Below are 21312 nucleotides of genomic sequence, written 5' to 3' on the forward strand. Positions count from 1 at the left end.
TATTGATTCAAAAATGTTAAAAGTGTTAATTAAAAAGCCACTTTTACCCATGAAAACAACAGCACTTTTTAGAGATTTTTCTTGAATATTTTTTTTAAATTGAACTTTAATCATGTACTCCATTTTAACTAATAAACCATTGCAAACACATCTACATACTAGACAGCAAAGGATTAATACTCTTTTTATCTCAAACCCATACTTTGCAGTCTGGCCCCAATCAGCACGGTATCGGCAACTGTCAGAGCTTGTCGGCCGGTACCCCTGACGGAGATGAGGACGTTTGGCGAGGTCACAGCATAGCAGCCCTCCGACGCAGGGCGTCCGAATTGAATCAAACCATGCCCTCCTACTTGCATGCGCACAATTATGATCACCACAACTCGGTGTATTGACTGCAGCTATTTAAGTGAGCTCGCCAATTGTGCAGCTTTTAAGGTGAAAGCAGCAACCAGTAGCAGTACGGGCAACTAGCAAAAATGGTGCAACGTAGCAACGGACACGCATCGAATGCCGGAGCAGTATTACGGACCCAGAGTAGGGATCCCGGCCGAATCTCCGTGTGAAGCAGAGATGCAAGATCGTCAGTGTGTCAACGTTTACTTTTATTTCTTTATTTTTGTTTTTTTTTTAATTCCATTCCTTCTGTTGTAATAGTCTGTTACGTTTGTCTCTAAGATAGTTGATCCCACTGTTTATTTTCTACCGTCAAGGGATTCCCGGTAGCAGGATGGAAATCCGTTGTACTTGTAAATCAAATTTAATGTAAATTTTAGTATCATAGCACCGAGTAGCGAGAAATGATCAGGCAATTATTTGAAGAATCTTATAGGATAGACGAACGCAGGAAAAATAGTCTTATCGATTCTTACGGGAGTATCAATCTGTGTGTGTGTGAGAGATTGCATACTTAGCTGATCGATATTCGCCCAACAACAGAGAGAAACAACACACAATTCAAATTACAATGAAAATGTATCTTATTTACATACTAAAGCAAAGAAGGCCAGCAGTGGAAGTGACCCCTTATTAGACAGACCCACTATTGCATTAATGCACACACATACACACCTCCCTAGTGATCAAGAAAACTATCGAGCCTAAAGAAAGAAAAACAAGAAACAACATCAACAACTGTAAACCAATGTATACGAAAACTCTGCATACTAAAAGCATTAAGAAGCGTGTTGGAAAAAAGGAACATAATTAAAAAAAAAAACAGGAACTACGAAACCACGGATAGAGAGTGCTGTGGAACACATGGAAAATGGAAACAAATTTCCAACATTTCAAGAGACTTGAAAACAAGTATACGATTACACGATATACGATTATAAGAAACATTGCGTAAGGGTAGAAATGCATGCAAAGTGCAGAGAAATTATATTATGAAAAATCTATATATATAAAACCCTCTATATACATACACAAACACACACACATACACTTAATCGGAACGGAAAACGAATGCCTCGATCGCGACGATCTGCTGCGCTGAGATATGCTAGAAGGGAAATAAAAATAGTCACACATCCACATATTGCTTAAAACAAACCATTCTAGTGCGCAAACCAACATAGGAAGACCCGTATGCAACGAATCTGAAATGTAACACAGCTTATTGTAAATAATCGCTACTTCGTTATGGTTATTTAATCGATTATTGCGTTTTGCGAATTGCATCGGCAGCACAAACCATTCCATGTGCTGGAAGGCGCTACAAACCGCATTACGGAAGCACATTTCTACCTAAGGTAATGTGTATAATGTATTGTACTTTGTTGTAGTTCAGCTAGAAATCTGTAGTTCAGCTAGAACATTATCTACAACACTGTGTATATGCTCTATCTTCCTTCGAAATTATGTTTGCGTAAATTCATCATTAGCATTCGGGCATTCGTAACGACAGCAAGGAATCTGTGTTACAGTTCAGATTACTGATTAATTGTACGTTCATCAACAACAACAGCATTAACAATAGTAGCAGCAGCAGAAGTATCAGCAACAGCAGCCGCAAGATCGATGCCAAAAGGGTCAGAAAATATGTATGTTAGTAAAAGTAACTATAGTATTGATATCGAATAAAAAGAAACATTCATTTGATTCAATCTAATGGCAAGCGTTTTTAAATATGAAAATAATGTTAATTATGCACATGGTAAGTTAATTTACGAGACCGTGGGACACTTTTGCGATTCATCGTGAAGCAATGCCATGACTAATGCTGAAAGTGTGCTGGAGACCTAACGTCAGTGCTAACGATAGGATAGATCAGCGATCGGCAAACTGCGGCTCTTTGCTGTCTAGATGGCGGCTCTTTGCCGTTCGTAGAGCTCATAGAACTTTTAAAAAAATTACTATTGATTTATCTGTTTGGCTTATGACGAAGAACTCTACGAACATTTTTGTAGAATTTGGCTCTTTTGGTCCAAAAGTAAGCCGACCCCTGGGATAGATCGATAAAATATGGTGCGATCAAAATCGAATAGCTTATACAGGCGGTCCCCGAGATACACGGTACCTCTTATACGCGGATTCGGAGATACGCGGTTTTCTAAATTTGATAATTCTTTAAGCAAATTGTACTGATCTGACATCAACTGTAAAATGCCAAAAAATTTCCTTTTCGGTTGAATGTTAAAAGCATTTCAAAGGGTGTAAAACTGTTATATTCAGTCAGAATCATATCAAATAATTCATAAAGTGACTAAAACCGTCCCCTACTTGGCAAATTACACGAAAATTAGTGTTATTTTAGCTGGAAATCATGAGATTCGACTTACGCGGAAATTCGAGATACGCGGTATTTTGCGGACGTTTTCGGTCCCCATTTACCGTGTATCTCGGGAACCGCCTGTATTATATTAGAAAATTTGTTTATTTGTATATTTATTGAGTTTTTTCATCGGACATAGAAATGGTCTTAGTGAACTAAGTGCTTACAAGCTAACGTGACATTACGATAAATTTGATTTTCGCACACGTAAACGCTCACGGAATGCGAGCTGAGGCATACTAAACTCATACACACTATAAACTTTGACTGAAGGCGACACTCGTCACGTTTATCGGATTCGACTGACCAAAAGTGCTACGATAATATGATTCACGTATTACTTGATTTTGCTGGAATGTATTAGACGGGGCAGACCAATTTAAAGAGTTGAATTGGGAAGTAGCTACGGACCGTTCCTCTTAAATAAAAAAAAATAAAAAGAGTGGCTCCAGAGCTAACAGTAAGTTCCGAAAAGCGAAAATTTAGCCGTATGTCACCATGACTCCATGAGAAGGTTCTTATAGCCAATATGTTACTGAACGGCTAAGTGGAAACTAAAGAAAGAATGACTCAATATAAACGTTATTTTGTACATTGTGACCAAATACTGAAGCTATTACTAGTTTGTTTAGAGTTACGCGCAATTGGATAATTCAATAAGCCAATATTGAAATCTCCCTTATGTTGCACATTATCGCACTATTCCAAAATTGAAAAAACAACCAAACGCCAGTAACCGTCCAACCATGTGTCGATTCAAATGATTCATAGCAATTGATTGGTACAGCATTTTCACCGGGAAGCAGTATGACAACTGTTTGACGTTTGAGAAATCAGCTTTCTTTCAAATTTGGCTCAATGCAACGAAGAAGAAGAGAAGAGGCCTCCTGTTTACATGATATATTCAGATAACAAGAACAAATTGATGTGCCTGTGGGCATGATTTGTTTTGCCAAATTTATATAAAACTTTCACACACGTGTACACTCTCTTGTACACCACAATATTCCCTCCCAGAAAAGAACAAAACAACTACGCACCAAACTGTCAAACGAGCATGTCAATTCATTGCCTCGAAAAAGAATATCTATGATCCAACCTGGCGTTTCTTCAAAAATCGCAGAAATACAAACAAACAACCTTGCTACACGCAAAGACGAGCAACAAATCACGGTGAAAAACTAATCCTTTCTTGATTAATTCGCTCTACGTACATAGTGTAAAGATGAACCGTTTGTTCGGTAAATCGAAACCCAAAGAACCGGGCCCAAGCATCAGTGATTGTATCAGCGGGGTAAGAATCAGATTAGCAGCAGACAGTCCCGACCGATGACTCACCGCTCGGGCATTCCCTATCATCCCCTCTATTACCCATCCAGGTCGATGCACGGGCGGAAGCAATCGAGGGAAAGATCAAAACGTTGGACAATGAGCTGCGCAAATACAAGGACCAGATGGCCAAGATGCGCGAGGGGCCGGCCAAGAACGCCGTCAAGCAGAAGGCGATGCGGGTGCTGAAGCAGCGCAAACAGTACGAAAGCCAGGTAGAGAACCTGCGGAACCAGTCGTTCAACATGGAGCAGGCCAACTTTGCGCACCAGACGCTGAAGGACACGCAGGCAACGGTGAGCGCCATGAAGGACGGCATGAAGTCGATGAAGAAAGAGTTCAAAAAGATCAACATCGAGGAGATCGAGGACATACAGGACGACATGGCGGACATGCTGGAGCAGGCGGACGAAGTGCAGGAAGCGATGGGCCGAACGTACGGCATGCCCGAGCTGGACGATGATGAGCTGCAGGCCGAGCTGGATGCGCTCGGTGACGAGATTGCCCTCGACGACGATGCCAGCTACCTGGACGATGTGGTGAAAGCGCCGGAAGCACCGGACAAGGAACCGGGTGCGGATAGCGTCACCAATAAGGACGGTATACTGGTGGACGAGTTCGGCCTGCCAAAGATTCCTGCCTCCGTCAAAACGACCTAAGCGGCTTTGGCGCAGCATCCTGCCTGTGCGATGATTCAACTATTTGAGTGGCCTTCTTCAATTAAACACTCCCTCGTGTATTCGGCATCATCTGCATGGCGTTTGCCTTTAACTTATGTTTAAATACAGCACCCGTAATCAGCCCACGGCATACGAGAAAGCACCACTGTTTTGTAAGTGAACCGTATTTTCTTTACCATATTATATTTTATCGAATGATTTAAAATTGTTCTGTTAACTTAATTTCTATACTTTCTTATGAGCAGCACTAAATAGACGTACAAAAAAATCCGAAACAAACAGTCACCTTCCCCTCTACTCGCTAATTTCGTCTATTACCGGCACATTCTGCAGATCGGAGCATTTGCGGCGCAGCAGATCGATTTGCTCCTTCAGATATCGCTCCTTTGCCGCGGCACGCTGCAGCAAAATTTTAGCCTTCTCCAGCAGCTGACTTTTCTTCTCCAGCTTGTCCCTCAACTCTTCGTCTGCTCCGGTCGTCGGATCAGCGCGGTTCGGTCCGCCGGACCCCGTTGCGCCCGCACTCACCTTGCACCGGGTGCACGTGACGCTCGACAGCAGCTCTATTTCCACCTGCTGCACGGACACTTTGTTGAGCGCCTCGGTGAGATTTTGCTGTAACTTTTCGTGCTCCTTCTTCAGCCGATCGTACAGCTCCTTGGCGATCGTTTCATTCGGCGGGTTGGCAAACGATTCCGCACTGGCCGCCCGTTCGCGATTGCGATGCTCTTTCAGATGCTTGTTCTCCGCCCGAAGCTTCTCGATCATGCGCTTCAGGGTGAGTACGGTTTGCTCGAGATTAGCATTCCGCTCCGCTAGGTCGTTCGTGCCGCTTCGCCGGCTGCAACGCACGCAGAGATTCTCGAAATTGATAGACTCTGGACATCCGGCCGTTGCTTTGGCGATTTCTTCCTTCAAAGCGATCACATACCTTGTAGAAACACGACAAGGGGAAAAAACAAACGAAAATACAGAACCATTAACCACTAGTAGTTATCAACAGCACGACAATCAAGTACATACATAACGTACGTATTTTCCTAACGCTCTGGGAAATCCCCAGTAAACTCGTCTCGTATCAAGCGTTTAATTTAATTACCATCATTCCACCGCCCAAGGCGGTTCCGATGATGATAGCAAGATGGGACGTTTGCAAGAATGTAATGATGATTCATTACACACACGGCAAACATTCGAATGCAATATTCTAAACTATCGTTAAATAACCAATAAACTCACTCTTCGAGATGCTTGATTTGCCGCTTCAATCTCTCGGATTCGTCACTCTGCCGCAGCATGTCGTTGTCGAGCTGCAGCTGCAACGTTTTCGCTTCCAGCCGTACATTCTGCGCCTCCATGTTGCAAAGCTTCTCCTGCATCTTTTCCAGCTCATGTGCCACCGTATTGGAACCCTGCGTGAAAAAAAATCCGAGTGATTTATAGATAAATCTTAGATATGTGATCCTTCGATCGTGCCCCCTTACCTTTCTATCAAGTTCCATCGCAATAATTCTTCGCTGCTGAGATTCGATGCGGCTCTTGAGCGCCTCAATGATTTCCTTACTGTTTTGCGTGAACATTTGCGTCGTGATCGTGCTGGTATCCTCGGATTCCGTACTGTCCGTGCTGCAGTACTGGTCCGGCGAGCCCGACGGTTGGTACTTGTTGTCCAGCAGGGACGCAGGAGCACCCGAACCTGTGCCCGCACTATTCAACCGTGTCCGATCACGCTCCAGCCGAGCGATCGTCGTTTTGGCGGTGTTGAAGTGAACTTTCAGCTTTTCCAACTCCACTTCCTGCTCCTTCAGCTGTACCTTTAAACGCTCTGCCATCTGCTGCCAGCGCTTCTGCTTGTTCCACAGATCCAACTCGGCCGCCGTTTTTGCGCGCCGATTTTCATTTATCGCCGTCTGTTTGCGCAGCTCGTCCTTCGTGTCGAGCAGCTCCGTTTCGAGCTGCTGAACGCGACGCGCAAGCTGATCCTCCCGGGGCGTGGACATACGGTCCGCTTTCATCGCAATGACGGGCCGCTTGATCAGTTGGTTCTTGAGCGTCTTGACCAGATCGCGCGACTGCTTCTCGCGCTGCTGTATGCTCACGATCTGGCGCTTGAGCGCTTCGATTTGCGTTTTCAGTACGCGATTGCTGGCCTCGCTGCGGTTCAGGTCCGCACTCAGCTGCGACACCTGCTCAGCCGAATGTAGCGACGTATCGTTCATGAAGCTCCGCTGGTCCTCGTGAAACTGCGATAACGTTTCCGTGAGGTCCTGTATGTGGCGGTCCTTCTCTTCAAGCATCTCCTTCAGCTGCTCGATTTCCTGGGCGCTAGCGATTGTTTCGGTAAACTCGCGCAGATCGTGCGTTTCCTTCGTCAGCCGATCGTTCAGCGCTACAAGCTCCATTTCCTTTTCCCGCAGCAACTTTTCGCTCTTTTTTTCGCGCGCATTTGCCTCGCGAAGTTGCAGCTGCAGGCGCTTCTGCTCGTTCTCCAGCTCCTGTACGTTGCGCTCAAGCATCTTCACCTGCACATTCAGGTCCTGAATTTCACGCTCCTTTTTCTCGTCAATTTCATAGATGTTCTCAATGATTTTGTCCGTATAGACGATTGCCCCGGCGTCTGACGACCCGGTGGCCGCCTCGTCCTCGACAGATCTTGGCTTCTCCGGTACACTTTCCTGCAGCGCTTTTAGGCGATTCATATCGTTGAGCTGGGTGGCGATGTTGTCGCATTCCTTCTGCTTCTCGTACAGCTTCTGCTCTAGATCATCGATCGTTTTCTTCAGATTTCTTATTTGAGCCATATTTTCATCATACACTTGTGAGTGCTCACTTCTTTCTGATTTCAACAGCTCCTGATATCTGGACAATGTCGTGTCCTTTTCTAGCAACAAATTCTGCAGCGAACCAATGGTGGTCTAAAAAAGAAAAGGCATGGAAATATTGATTAAGCGCGATCTACACCTCTTCCGGTAAGTTCACTTGAATTCACTCTACTAAACGTACACTAAGAATGCTATCCTCAATGCGATCGTGCTTCGCAACGCTCGGAGACTGCGCTTGTTCCTTTAGCAATGATTCTTTCTCCTCCAAGGATTTTTCGAGCAACTTAATTCTTCCCTGACATTCAGACAGTCGACTTTCGGCTTCTAGTAGAAGCGCACTTCTCGTAGAAGCTAACATCATTGCCTGTTTCAGTTGCGATTCCAGCGATCTCTGGGCTACCGTGTGAACAGTCACAGCGATCTGCTCATTAACGTGCGCACCCGTCTGGCTATGTTCGCTTCTACCATCGAAATCACTTATCGTATCACCAGATGAGCATCTTCTTGGTCCCTCACCCAGCGTATCCTCAATGATTGGAATCGTGTTGATACATTTGGATGATGTTTCTGAAATGATTTCAAATTCGTTAAAACAGCAAACGCACTGTGGCCTACACCTGTGCTTGTGTATACTACTCACCAACTGTAACCTGCACAGCTTTATCGAAATACTTGTCACGATCTTGGCGCGATCGTTGGGCTTCCTCGCCAAACAGTAACTCCAGCGTATCCCAATGTCTGGTGTAATCGATTTCCTTCATTTTTAGCTGCTTATTTTCCCTCTGCAGCTGATCAACCTGCTCCTGACACAGTATCAGCTGCCTTGTTAAGTACTCACTTTGACTTTCGTATTTAATTAACTGAAAAGTTTTGATTATTAGTGACAGTGAATATGTTGCATTGCAGTCGTTGAAAAAGCTACTTACATTTATTTTGTCCTGTATGTGATTTCCCTCAAGATTCTCCTTCAATTTTGCAAATATTCGTTCGTACTCTTCGTCCCGCATTTGATGCTGATATTTCCTCTGCTCCTCCGTTAGACTCTCGCGCAATTCTAGCGCCTTTGCATACATTTTTACAAATTCCGGAATGGCAGAGGTCGGTAGGTATGAGTGATGGCCTATCGTTAAGAGCTGCAAGCTTTTCTTCAAAAATCTGTAATTCGCCAGTCATAAAAACGTTGGTAAATAAATGTTTCAACGTTCTCTTTACGTGGCATACACCATCACGTCGTTTACCTTATTTTCAGTTTGTTATCTCTTTGCTCGGCACTAAATTCTTGTCTCTGTTGGTCATGTCGCAGTTTCAGGTTGTCCAGTTCTTCCAGTTTCTGAAGAAGCGTTAGTTTCATTTTGCTGTTCTCTAGTTTCAAATTTTCCTCTTGCTCGCGCACTGCAAAACAAAAATCCCTTATTTAATAGTGCTTAATTACACAACTGAACGTCCCTTACCCAACTCCAACTCCTTGTTTGCACGAGCGAGTAAATACTTTTCATTCGATGCGCTTTGCAGATCCACTACGAGATGGCGGAGGCTCACTTCTTCCTCGGAATACTTTGAGATGAGAGATTGCTGCGATCTAATCTGTTCGTTCGATACCTTCAGCAACTCCTCTAAATGGCCACTTTTAACTAGTTCACGTTGTAACTCACGCTCCAACCCATCTAAACGGTCCTTCATTCGCTTGTACTCGTCCTTGGTAACGAACTCTACTGCCAAACTGTTATCCACTATGGATAGTTGATTTAATTTGCTGTAATCGACCTCCAGCAAATGATCCTTATCTACCTCCCGGATATTCTTCAAGAATATGTTATAAATATTTGTCGCCTCAGATTTCATGCGCATGAGCTCGCTTTCCAATTTTTCAATCTGATCACTGTCAAGCGAATCAAACGAACCGCCTTTGGCTCCATCAATCGCTTCGGGTTGCTTTAACTCGCTACTCCTCGTTGCCAGCTGCAGGCGTAGTTCATGCAGAAGATTAAGGTGCTCGCTCTTGATCTGACGCAATGAGTTGTGCAGATTATCATTCTCCGCTTTAAGGAAGTCAACTTTCCTTTGGAGCGTACAGACTCCCGATTCGATGTCCCGCAACCGATCGACCGTCTGCACCAACAGTCGGTCTTTCTCGTTCTCCGATGCATTGGTAATGTGCAGCATTTCGGTGTACAGCTTTTGCGTAACCTGTAGCTCATCCTGCGCCGTCAAAAGTCGCTCATTTTCCACCCGCAGCTGTTCATTCTTCTCCATCAAACGGTCAATTTCTACCGCTTTCAGCAACACCTGCTCACTGAAATCAATCTGCTCCGGTTCCAGCCGTTCGATCGATTCCGAATTATCATCCTCGTTGCAGACATTGCCCGAGTCGTTAACGCTCTCGGTCGATTGAATGCTTTTACTTATCCTTCCGTTTGCATCTGCATCCACCACTATGGCTAACCGTTCCTTCAACAGCAGCTCACGTTCCCGAGCAGCAGCTAGTAGATCGTTCGGCAGCCGCATACCGCTGTGCCAACCCACCGACATCGGCCGTACGCTCAGTACGGCCAGCAGCTTTTCCAACGTATCTCTGTCGATCGTCAGCCGGTCCGACATGGCATCGTACTCGCGGAGCTTTTCCAAAATCTCATGCATTCCTTCGCGTAGATTTTCATTTTCCTCTATTACGGTGATGTATTGTTGCTCTAGCTCCCGGATACGATGGTGGTTAGCGTCCGTTTCCGCGGAGCGCGATGTCCCCTTCGGACGATCCTCGTCAAAGTTCATCTGTAGCTGCCCGACACACTTGTCGCAGTAACTGAAACTATGCCGAAAAATGCACGCCTTGCAATGTTTCATACTGTCGTACACGTTGTACTGCTTCATGCACTTTTCACAGAACTTTATTGTTTGCACGTCGTCGATAGAAGCAACCAGATCGTCTACATTCGCCACACTTCCCTTGCCAGGAGATTGAGGCAGCGTTTTGCCCGTATCGGGGTCTGGCACGTCTGAATTATTAGTTTGTCTCTTTAAATTCTGCGCCAGAGCAGCCAATTGTCGCCTGAAATCAAACAAAACAAACAAATGTTGTGTAACAAGAGTGAACCAGTAAAATGTTACGAAACCAAATTACTTCAAATCGTTTTTCTCCAACTTTAGCTGCAATCTCATCTCTTCGGAAGCGCGCAACTTAAGAGCCAAACGCTCATTCACTTTGGCAATTTTCTTCTGTTTGGCCAATATGGAACTTGTAGCGACTACCTCATCGTCTTCTATGCCCAACCGTTTCCTGAAACGAAAAGTAAAAAAAATATGAAATACTTTTAAAAAAAGCTCGCCCTCCTTGTCCATACCGTAAAACACCATTTTCTATCGCTATCTCGTTCGCTAGATTGATCTCGGATATTAGCTGACGAATTTGTTTGTCGCGCGAGTTCACCTTTTCCTGCAACCGGTGTACCTTCTTGAGTGCACTGGCCAAACCCTCTTCGCCATTTTCATAGCGTCTCAGTGCCTCAATTGCTTCTACGGCTTGTTTTGATTTCATCCGATTATCATCCTCAACATCGGCCAATATTTCCTGCATCTCGCGACACCTTTCGTTAGCCTTTTCCAGCTGCATCCGGTACTCCTGGCAGCAGTGGCTTTCCTGACGCTTTTCCTGACTCGCACGCGCCTTCTCCTCGCTGATGCGGTTCATAACCTCCGTCGAGCGATGAATTTCTTTAGAAAGCGTTAATATCTTTTGCTCCAAATCGACAATTATGTCATCCTTCTGCTCGAGACGTTCCGCCATCAGCTTGTACTCCCTCCGTTCTGCCTCAATATCGATACCAGGGAATTGACTCAACAGATCATCGTAACGATCCTTCAGCTCGTTCAACTCCTTTTCCCGTTGATCAATCTGGTCCTCCCATTCGGCGACCTGGTTCGTGTGCTCCGTTCTGGTTGTGTTAAGCTGCTCCTGCAAATGTTCCTTCTCGTCACACACGCCCATCAGTTCAGCTTCCATTTGTTGCAGCTTTTCGTTCAGTTTGCTGTTCAGCTCTTGCTGCTCGCTCCAGCGAGCCTGCAGCTCTTCGTACTGATGCGTTAGCGCCGTAATATTTAGCGTTGCATCGTTTAAGCTCACTTGCAGCCCATTAATCGTGTCGACCTGAAAGCTATTTCGCTTTTCCAAATCGTCAATATCGCGCAAAAGGCGTTTAATATGCTTATTCTTCATGCTGATGTTATTGTACAGCTCCTGCTGTCTTTCAATTTCCGACAAAGCATCGGGCGAATCTTCACCCTCACTGCCGCCATGCAGTCCTTCGGCGAGCTTGGCCTGCAGCTTGGCATTCTCTTCCGTGACGTCTTTGAGCTTTGTCCGAAGGGTGTGGCGTTCCAGCTCGAGCTTTTCGATCGTTCTTTTCCATTCTTTCATTCGCTCCTGGCTTCCGAAATCATCTTTTCCCTCGACTAAAGTCTGCTTTAGCTGTCTCACCTTGAACGTCCAGAAAATTGCGGTTTTGTTAATTATGGGCGGTGGAAAAGCTTTTCCCAAGAGCCCCAAACTTACCTGCTCATTGCGAAACCGTAGTGCAACCTGAGCCAAACGGAACAACTTTTTACTGCTTTTGCTATCCAGCTTAACGTCTGTTGATAAATTAGCGATCTCCAGCGCTGCTCCATCCTTTCGTACGTCATCTAAATTATGAGGAGATAGTGACAAAAGGTGCTTCCAATCCATTTTGGAGGAAAATGTGCTTATAACACAGCCGTCAACCTTGAATCCTTCCACAGAACTGTCGATTTTGTATTATTTGTACAATAAACACATTTGTTTTTGTTTGCGTTGCCATGGAAACCGCTCCGTTGCTACAACCAACAATCTCACATGGTATACACATCACGAGCAGCATGCGCTTGAAAAAAAATTAAATCTCCGACTTGCATAGAAGCCATCCATAAAAGACGTAACGCGTGCAGGGGATTTTTTATATTTTTATTGAGACTGAGCCGATCTGAAGCGATCTCCAAACAGAAGTCGTGATAGCACTCAGTATGTGATGGATGGTCTCTCCATGGTGGTGTTGTGGTCTTGATGGTTCTCCATGGTGGTGTTGATGGTCTTGATGGATTCGGAAGACCGGCCTGTACCACTTGTGGGGTTGGCTTTCAGTGTCTTATGGATTACCCCCCATAGTAGGATAGTCAGTCATAAACGTATGGTGGAACGGTTCATTTGGGGCTTGAACCCATGACGGGCATGTTGTTAAGTCGTACGATTTGACGATTGTATCACGAGACCGGCTAGTATTTTCTACCTGATGAATAAATATGTATGACTATTTTTAATGGTAAAGCAGCATTGTCTAGAATTGGGTATCGACAGGGTGGAAACGGTGGAAAAAACAACGAAAATGCTCGATCGTTCACATGACTAGAAATTTCGTATAATTTTATAGGCAGATCTTGACCGACAACGGTTGTTGAGCCAAGGAAGAAGAAGAAAAATACTTGCACAATGCAATGCACTGAATCATTGGTCTAACGATTGTACCCTGAAAATGGCCTTGAATATGGAATCACATGTTAAGTTTTGATAGCCAGTACATTTGCAGTTTACATCTAGAACGGTAGCGGAGTTTTGATTCCTCATAGGACACTGATTTTTTTTTTTATTTTTATTTTGTCATGTCATGTCATGAGCAAGATGCATTCATGATTTGAATCAATATACGAGTATGACCTGCAATTAAATCGTGTACCAAATTATTTTTATTCCAAAATCAAATGTATCGCTTCATTTGCAAATTGACCTTTACAAAGAGCTTCCCTGCACTATTTATGACATTTCTACCTCGTTGGGTTGAAATTTAAGCTTAATAAGGATCGTATTCGGTGTGGTGATATCGGCTACCATTATCTCTTGACCATCCTTCAGTCCGAGCTCGCTGAGTGACAACGTTAGATTTCCCTTCGTTGCCTCCTCAATGCTCTTGACTGTACCCATGTACAGGGTTTTGTTTTTCCCTTCCAGCACGGCGGTCAGTCCTGGACTTTTCATTTGAAACTCAGGGTTTTCGCACAACAGCTGAATCAGATCCTGCAGCGTCATTCCATTAGGATCCTTGATGTCCACCGGTCTCGGTACCTGGCTACATGCCAAGCAATCGGACCGCTTTTCCGCTTCGTACGTATAGGTGTAGATGCCATCCACGTCATTGAACACCATGTAATTGTTCAGCGGTTCACAGCAGCTGGAAGCAATCTTGAACACCTCCGTGGCACAGGCGGCCGCAATTACCGCATTGGTGCTGGCCACGGCCGGGATAATATTTTTCAACACTCCCTGCACAAGTCGATATGATAATCCGGTGATGTTGAAACTGTTGGCTCGTTCCTGCGCTTTCTCGTACACCCAGGAGACGTGCTGCGGATCGTCACCATCGAGGGCAACATCTACCCCGAAGGGAGTTTCCTTCGGCCACTGGATAATCTTCACGTACTCGATGCAGTGTTCCGGCAGCCGGGGTGTGTTTGCGATGGTGCAAAGTGGATAATTCACTTGCGGTGGGAACAGATCCAGGGTGCAGTCGATGCACGCCGTCATTCCGGGTAGGATCACACGCGCGTTTCCCTTAAATCCTTCGGTTCCCCCCATCGATCAGGGGGAATGATGGATGTTTCATCGACCGAGCCGTCTTCTTCGTACTCCAGCATCGATATCAACATCCCGTTGATCCACCGGCGAGCTACGATCGAATCCAGCCCGCAAACAATTATGTGAAACTGCCGATAGAACGCAGAATCAAAGTCCTGAATTTTGCAAAAGTGAGGCGTCACAACGCACCCCGGCACCCGTGCACTGATGAATGCGGCCGCACATTGTGCCTTCGATTTGCCGATGTCCGTCCTTCGAAACAGAAACTGCCGGTTCAGATTGGAAAGCTCTATCGTATCCATATCGATTACGTGAATATCACGGACACCCATCAGAGCCAGATCCTTCAACAGTTCGCATCCCAGACCTCCAGCACCTTCAATCGTACAATTTAGCTTGAGTAAAATGTTCGAAAAACACGAGCCACCTTCGCGGGCATGCACTTACCAATGACGAGAATTTTGCAAGTGTTGAGCAAAAACTCGAGCGTTTCGGATGAGGCGGCAAAGTTTGGGTGACAAAACGGGCCGGACCTTTCGAGGATTTTCCGCAAATGGTTCCAGCGTTTGCTCAAATGATCGTTGTTCGGCGGAGCGACTTCCATGGTAGCAGACAATTACTTTACTTTTTATTTGTTAGCCGCTCTCTAGAATTTCTATTTCCGCAAATCTAGAAGTACATAGATGGTGATGTAAAAGATTCCCTTTGAAAATTTGCGCTGAAACAACTTACTCGGCGTAATATTCTTGGTAGATGCCCCACTTCAGAAAAGTCGAGATTTGCCGATAGTTGCTAAATAAGCGAGAATTAGCATCAGAAAATGCTAGCAAAAGCCCAATTTCTGCACCAATCCAGTCCACACACAAAAATTATTTACTTTTGCCGGTGGGTCGAAAACAAAAAAACGTCAAACTCGGGGCCAGGCGAGCGGTTTTTGACGGCCATCCCAAGGTGTATGGATGTTCGGAGGTGAATTGCTTTAGAGCAAAATCTAAATAAACACACCTTGGGCCCTCGCTCGAAACATAAAAAACCGTTACAAGTACTGAAAAAAATGTCGCCAGCGAGGGAAATTCGCACCGATTTGGAGACGCTGGCGACGGTTTTTCGTCAGCGACTGTACATTTCATGCATCATTTGAAAGCTTTCAATTTTGAATTCCACCATTGAACGAGCGTGCAAAGAAGGACAGCTAAAACACACATTGAATATCTCTACAACCAGCGATAATTGTCCTACTTTATAAAAGTTACTAATGGACATTATTTTGTTATTTATTAAATTTCAACGGACCGTGTGTGGATATGGTCTATTGAATTGGTGTGTGTAGTAGTGGTGGGACACGACCCGGAGTCGGGTCCGAGCCAGTCGAAATCGATTTCGACCCGTGGGTGCAGCGGGTACTCTATATCGGTGTCGGAATCAAAAGGAACCCGCGGGTGCAACAAGTTTTGGTCGACACGACCTTTGTTCTGTAGGTGCGAGAAAGCATAAGCGATTCCGCCCCGTGAGTGCAGCCTGTTCGGGTCGAATATTAATCCTACTTTGACACGACCCGAACTCGCTACACCAACAGATCGTAGTCGCTGATGCTTGCTTGCTCCTACCGGAATCGTTGCACCTGCTGAACCTACTTATACATCTCGGGTCGACCCAAACGGATGGCTCCGACCCGGTAGGTTCGGGGCGACCAGCCCATCGCTAGTGTGTAGTGATGTGCTCTTTGGAGCGCACCCACGACTCCGATCTCACTCCGGCTATTGTTAGTCTGATTCCGACACTGATTGATTTATGCCAACTGTACCCATCACTAGTAGTGTGTAGTACCTTGTGCGAGTGCCGCATTTGATTACCCAAAAATATTAAATAAACTAAAAAACCTAAAATAATTTCAATTTGTAATAGCAACGGGTTTGGAATAGTTTCAAAACATAATAGATGAGTGTATGAGTTTACGGCATAAAAAAGATCTCGTAAATTATTTAGAATTAGTTTTATCTGTATGCTGATGTTATCACATTTTTCTGGTCTATATTGGATAGGACGATGGACACAGCACAAATCAGCAAACAGAAATATTAATAATAAAATAAACCTAAACACTGTTAAAAATGGGCTGAACTAGCTGATAAATAAACTAAGAAATTTAAAAAAAACACACCTTCAGTGGATATTAATGACGAAGGGAGTGGATGTTTAATAAAACCAAAATCTTTGAAGTATGTTTATACACTTTATTTATTGATTTATTTATTTATTTTTTATCTTTTTACATCTTCTCCTATGTAGCACAAACAAATTAGCTGTGTTCACTTCACAAACAAAACAGTCAATCAGTAAAAGCCAAAAAAATAAATGAGTCAGTTCAAAAAAGTTTCATCCTTCTGTATAACACAATGGACACAATTCATCATGCTTCTTTTCAAACTCAATTTATTTCAATTACCTTATGCTTACATTCACGCTAATCAAACACATTTTACATTTCTGTTCAACTCTTCAACAATCAACAAATTACATTCCACAACTTCCTAGACAGCCTCAAAACAAACAACATAACGCCTTTTACCAACTAAGCTCATATCGACCGTTAGTTGGCACTACGATGCCATTGCGAATGGTGATTTATCGTTCGTCTTTAGGACCGTAAGTGGAATTGGATTGCTGACGCACCCGCCAGTGTTTAGCGAGAGAAGGGAGTTGCACTTCACCGATTTATCGTCTCGCATACAGCTTTAGGGAAGATATCTGTATACGTACATGCCGGATCTAGACATCCCGGTTGGACGGAAACGACGCTAAAGAAGATGAAATACAAGATATAGCCCACGATTGCAACGATTCAATGATGAAATCTTACCCGTTGGGATAAAAATCTGCATCTCCGATTGGATCACGCTTGCCCAGCACCTTCGCATTGGTATGAATAATGTCCACGAAATCGGCATCACCCCGCTGTATGCCACTCAGCGATTCACCCTCATTGAAGCATGGATTGGCCGGATCAAGACCGGTGATACGTGGTATCGATTTGTTCGTTTTATACTGAAAGTATCGCCCAGCGCCTCCAACGATGTGTGCGCCCAAGCTGTGGCCTAGCAAGTTCGGAATGAAGTTATAGCGACGCACGCGTACTGAAAGCACTAGCACTGCCCAGCTACCTACCAATCAGGTGAATCTTCTCCAGTGGCACGTACTTGATCAGTCCCTTCAGCCCATCCGCCAAACCTTCGCCAAGATCGTTCGTATTGAATGCGGACCAAGTGTACAGTGTGTCCACATACTCGGCCGTATCGATAACGACAAAGTTGTACCCGCCACGTGCCTTATACGCGTTGTAGATCGTATCGATTGCCCGATTCGGCTCGTTCACGTTCGACGTCCATCCGGTCACCAAAATGACCGTATCGTATGATTTGTTGAACAGTTCGTTCTTCCACAGATCGTCCGATTCCAGCAACGGTATGGTAACGTTGTTGTCTTCCGTCATCAGTATGTAGTTCATGTCCGTTATGTTGACTTCATTCTCGGACGCAGTTGCATTGGGAGTATGCCACCGAACCTTAGCAGGAATGATGTAATGGAAACTCCATAGTAGCGTAGTGCAAAAATCAATGCTACCATCCTCCTCGGGGGTGTACTTACATATTTGATTGATCGTTGCAGCGATCGCTTCCGCCGGTAGGCCAATGATCGATTGCTTACTAAATTCCAGCAGCTGCTCCGGAGAGAATATCTGCGGTATACTCTCAGCAATACCCTTCGCCGTTTTGGCTGCCACCTTTGCGACGTCTCCCGTCTTTTTCACCAATCCACCGAAGTCAAAGGGGTGCACTTCCAGAGCGCAAAAGCATCCGATCAGTACGATCGACACGATCATCCGCTTGCCCATCTTGCTACGGGTTGCAGGTCGCAGATAACAAACGGGCGTGGGAATTGCATAGCATAGAATAGTTGAGAAAAAAAACACAAACCGCAATAGGAGCAAGAGAGTAAGGGAAATTAGTGTTGTTTGATGCATTGTTTCCACTTTCCCTCGGTTTGTTTTGATGCCTATGACTAACATGGGAATTTACAACAACGCATGTACCGTTACGCTACATGATGCAAACATAAAAAAGAACTCACAAATCATTAGAACGAGAACCAGGAAGTGGATATGAGAGAAAAGACGCATTTAATGCGTTTAAATAAAATGCTTTACAGTACTTGAAAGATCAACATTTGAATAATTGAATAATAATCCTTTTCCGTTTAACCATTAGAACGGATGACGCTAGTGGAAATGACTATTGATTAAGATCAATTATTTTAAATTATCACTGCAGGCTATTCAATCATTTGCGATACAGCTGCTACAGTTAAAAATGATCTGATAAATCTTCTGTGGATTTATAGTTAACTATTATTTTTTACTATTACTAATACAAATTATACTCTTGGTGTGTGATAGACAGTGAAACCAAGCTTTGCGAGAATCCTTCTGCAAAAGTGAAGTCGTTATAGAAAATTAGCTAAGACGCTATTATTCATGGTAAAGATCTCTGATAAAAAATCATTTTTAACGATAATCCTTCCGTTGATAAAAAGTACATTAAACTTTTAGGACCTTAAACGTCGATTATTTCATTATCGATTTCCGTATTCAAACGTCTTCCATCAAAACATTGTTGTCAAGATTGCATCGTATGTATAGCGATAATACAATTAAAATTGCATTTTTATGATCGACTATTAGCAGATCGTGATCTTGATGCAAGCATAAAGCTGTCACAATGGACACTAATTTTATACAAGACAATATACATATTAATGACAGTAGATGAAAAATTCATGACCTATGAGCGTCATCAATATAAAGCAATTAAATGGTAATTCATTAAACAGCTACCAACTCCTGTGAAAGTAAGAATGTTACCGGTACATTCGTATCAACTAAAAAAATATTAAAAAAGCTCCTTTATGTTCAAAAATATGCCATAGAAATTGAAGCTTCTATATCAATCTTTCTACTGCGTATGCACCAGATCCAACCGTTGTCTCTCCACACAGCCAATCGTGTACACTTCACCATTTTGCCACATTAATCCTTTCTACTACCATCATCTGCTCTAAAACATTATGCGCAGCTTAGTATTCCTACCACGTTTTCCACCAGCCAGCACACACACAGTAACTGTAACAGACAGACACTTTACGCTTTACGCTTTCAGAGATCAGCTTCACTCGACGAAACAAATCGAACTAATCTGTGATCTGAGAAAAATTATAATTTTATATCCGCGTAATGCAGTGTGTAGTGTGGCTGGTGGGCTATACTCTACCCCCCCCCTCCCCCTATTCGCTGGCTGCCTCCCGCACACCTTCACCACACCTGAGATGGGGCCGGTTGCGCATGTTGATTCATTCTGATGCTGGAGCGTGCGGCTTGTTGACGCCATGCAGTTTTGCGATGGCCGCTGGCGATGGAGAGATGACGATCGACGCGACCACTATACGCATCCGTAAATCACTCCGCAAAAGGCACGTGCGTGTGCAATGAGAAGAAGAAAAAACAGCAAAAACAAAAACCATCGGCTTTGCGGACAGACTGTGCACGGCCAATGTCATCATGCTTCCGATGCGGCCGATACTACCGTGCTACCGGTTCAAGGATAACAGAACTTATTGATGCTGGGAGGTAAACCACCTTTGCTTTGTGACAAGTCCAATCATCATAACGGAAGAAAGAAAGCTTAGGTCACAGGACATACCGTTCATTGGCGATCGTAGCACTGATCGATAAAAAAACGGCCATACTTTAAATACGACACACTCAAACGGAAGTTCAATGTTGAGCGAGGATTTTGATTGATTATTGCATTTATTTTACGATACTTACTCATCACAAATATGTACAACTGCTGGGCCGTTTCACAATCTGTGAACCAGTGTATATTCTTCGTGCATGGCAAACACCGTCCACAGTATCGATCGCAGACAAATTTGAATGTTTACTGATGAATATTCAGCAGGCGTACGCCTTTTTTGTGAACGCTCATTACGCCAAGTTTAGTCCGCTTTTCGAGAGCATTTGCCAATTGTGCGGGACTTCTCTTGACCTTCACAAACGCTATCCGTAAGCAAAGGAAGTTATATTTTTCAGCGATATCTAGCACTTTCTAAGTGTTATGAATATTTGGTAATGCTGTGTAGCACCCTCTTAACAATAGCATATGCTTGTTGTAACATTATCAAAGTAATGTATTATATTATTTATTTTATGTATGTTATATAATTTAAATTCTGTAAAATATTAATTTTCTGTCCTTGTTTAGCTATGAAAAATTGAACGTTGAAAATTGAGGACGAGAAATTAAAGAGAATATTTTTAATATTGGTTTATGTTTAAGGTTAACGTAATGGTTCATATGCATAATTTTAAAATAAAAAGAAAAATCAGAAATTGTTGCCATTGATCAAAAATGTTGCCGCAAGGTGTTTATAGACCCGAGACTAAAAGAAATTGGTATTTAAAACATATTCCTAAACACCGTTGTATTTTAGTATTTTTACATCAATTAGATCAAATAGACAAAGTGTATTGTTATAACACTTCTTGTGCTAACGATTTATATCTTTCTCAAGGTATTTCCCCCTGTTTATTAACTTTATAGCGATCACTTTAGGTTGCATTAAAATTATTATTGTTGTTATTATTATTATTATTATTATTATTATTAGTATTATTATTATTATTATTATTATTATTATTATTATTATTATTATTATTATTTTAATTATTATTGTTATTATTATTATTATTATTATTATTATTATTATTATAATTGTAATTATTATTATTATTATTATTATTATTATTATTATTATTATTATTATTATTATTATTATTATTATTATTATTATTATTATTATTATTATTATTATTATTATTATTATTATTATTATTATTATTATTATTATTATTATTATTATTATTGTTATTATTATTATTATTATTATTATTATTATTATTATTATTATTATTATTATTATTATTATTATTATTATTACAGTGATTATTATTATTAT

The 21312-nt window shown here is 43.0% G+C and overlaps 4 protein-coding genes and 1 pseudogene across 12 annotated transcripts in view; 2 read left to right on the forward strand and 3 right to left on the reverse strand.

Annotated features, from left to right (window-relative positions):
• LOC120895773 (homeobox protein orthopedia) overlaps positions 1-2113 on the forward strand; it is a 37358-nt gene extending 35245 nt beyond the window's left edge. For all 9 annotated transcript variants that reach the window (XM_040299376.1, XM_040299385.1, XM_040299384.1 and 6 more), the window contains one exon: positions 210-2113. In XM_040299376.1, the coding sequence (XP_040155310.1) occupies positions 210-395 (186 nt within the window). In that variant the 3' untranslated portion in view covers positions 396-2113. The remainder of the gene's footprint in view (positions 1-209) is intronic.
• A 1746-nt stretch (positions 2114-3859) lies between these two features.
• On the forward strand, positions 3860-4983 carry LOC120896120 (charged multivesicular body protein 5). Its single transcript, XM_040299996.1, has 2 exons — positions 3860-4070; positions 4156-4983. Exons 1-2 carry the CDS (start codon positions 4002-4004, stop codon positions 4762-4764), a joined length of 678 nt encoding a protein of 225 aa, XP_040155930.1. The 5' UTR covers positions 3860-4001; the 3' UTR covers positions 4765-4983.
• Positions 4984-5053: 70 nt separating this feature from the next.
• On the reverse strand, positions 5054-12365 carry LOC120896119 (centrosomal protein cep290). The gene is made up of 11 exons (XM_040299995.1): positions 12154-12365; positions 10946-12078; positions 10726-10881; positions 9059-10653; positions 8846-8999; positions 8534-8762; positions 8248-8467; positions 7789-8174; positions 6270-7700; positions 6025-6197; positions 5054-5716 (listed from the first exon to the last, which is right to left on the reverse strand). Exons 1-11 carry the CDS (start codon positions 12322-12324, stop codon positions 5080-5082), a joined length of 6285 nt encoding a protein of 2094 aa, XP_040155929.1. The 5' UTR covers positions 12325-12365; the 3' UTR covers positions 5054-5079.
• Positions 12366-13332: 967 nt separating this feature from the next.
• On the reverse strand, positions 13333-15159 carry LOC120896623 (nedd8-activating enzyme E1 catalytic subunit). The gene is given in 4 exon segments (XM_040300878.1): positions 13333-14244; positions 14247-14617; positions 14689-14910; positions 14974-15159. Coding segments are annotated over 3 exon segments (1350 nt in total). The 5' UTR covers positions 14846-14910; positions 14974-15159; the 3' UTR covers positions 13333-13422.
• Positions 15160-16841: 1682 nt separating this feature from the next.
• Positions 16842-19493, reverse strand: LOC120894031 (annotated as a pseudogene).
• Positions 19494-21312: the final 1819 nt, after the last annotated feature.

This window comes from Anopheles arabiensis, chromosome 2 (assembly GCF_016920715.1).
Source record: "Anopheles arabiensis isolate DONGOLA chromosome 2, AaraD3, whole genome shotgun sequence".
NCBI classification, from domain to species: Eukaryota; Metazoa; Arthropoda; class Insecta; order Diptera; family Culicidae; genus Anopheles; species Anopheles arabiensis.

Coding starts and splice junctions, on each gene's coding strand:
- LOC120896120 (XM_040299996.1), top strand. CDS start 4,002: ATGAACCGTTTGTTCGGTAAATCGAAACCCAAAGAACCGGGCCCAAGC. Junction 4,071..4,155: donor TCAGTGATTGTATCAGCGGG/GTAAGAATCAGA, acceptor TTACCCATCCAG/GTCGATGCACGGGCGGAAGC.
- LOC120896119 (XM_040299995.1), bottom strand. CDS start 12,324: ATGGATTGGAAGCACCTTTTGTCACTATCTCCTCATAATTTAGATGAC. Junction 12,079..12,153: donor TACGGTTTCGCAATGAGCAG/GTAAGTTTGGGG, acceptor TGGACGTTCAAG/GTGAGACAGCTAAAGCAGAC. Junction 10,882..10,945: donor ATAGAAAATGGTGTTTTACG/GTATGGACAAGG, acceptor TTTTCGTTTCAG/GAAACGGTTGGGCATAGAAG.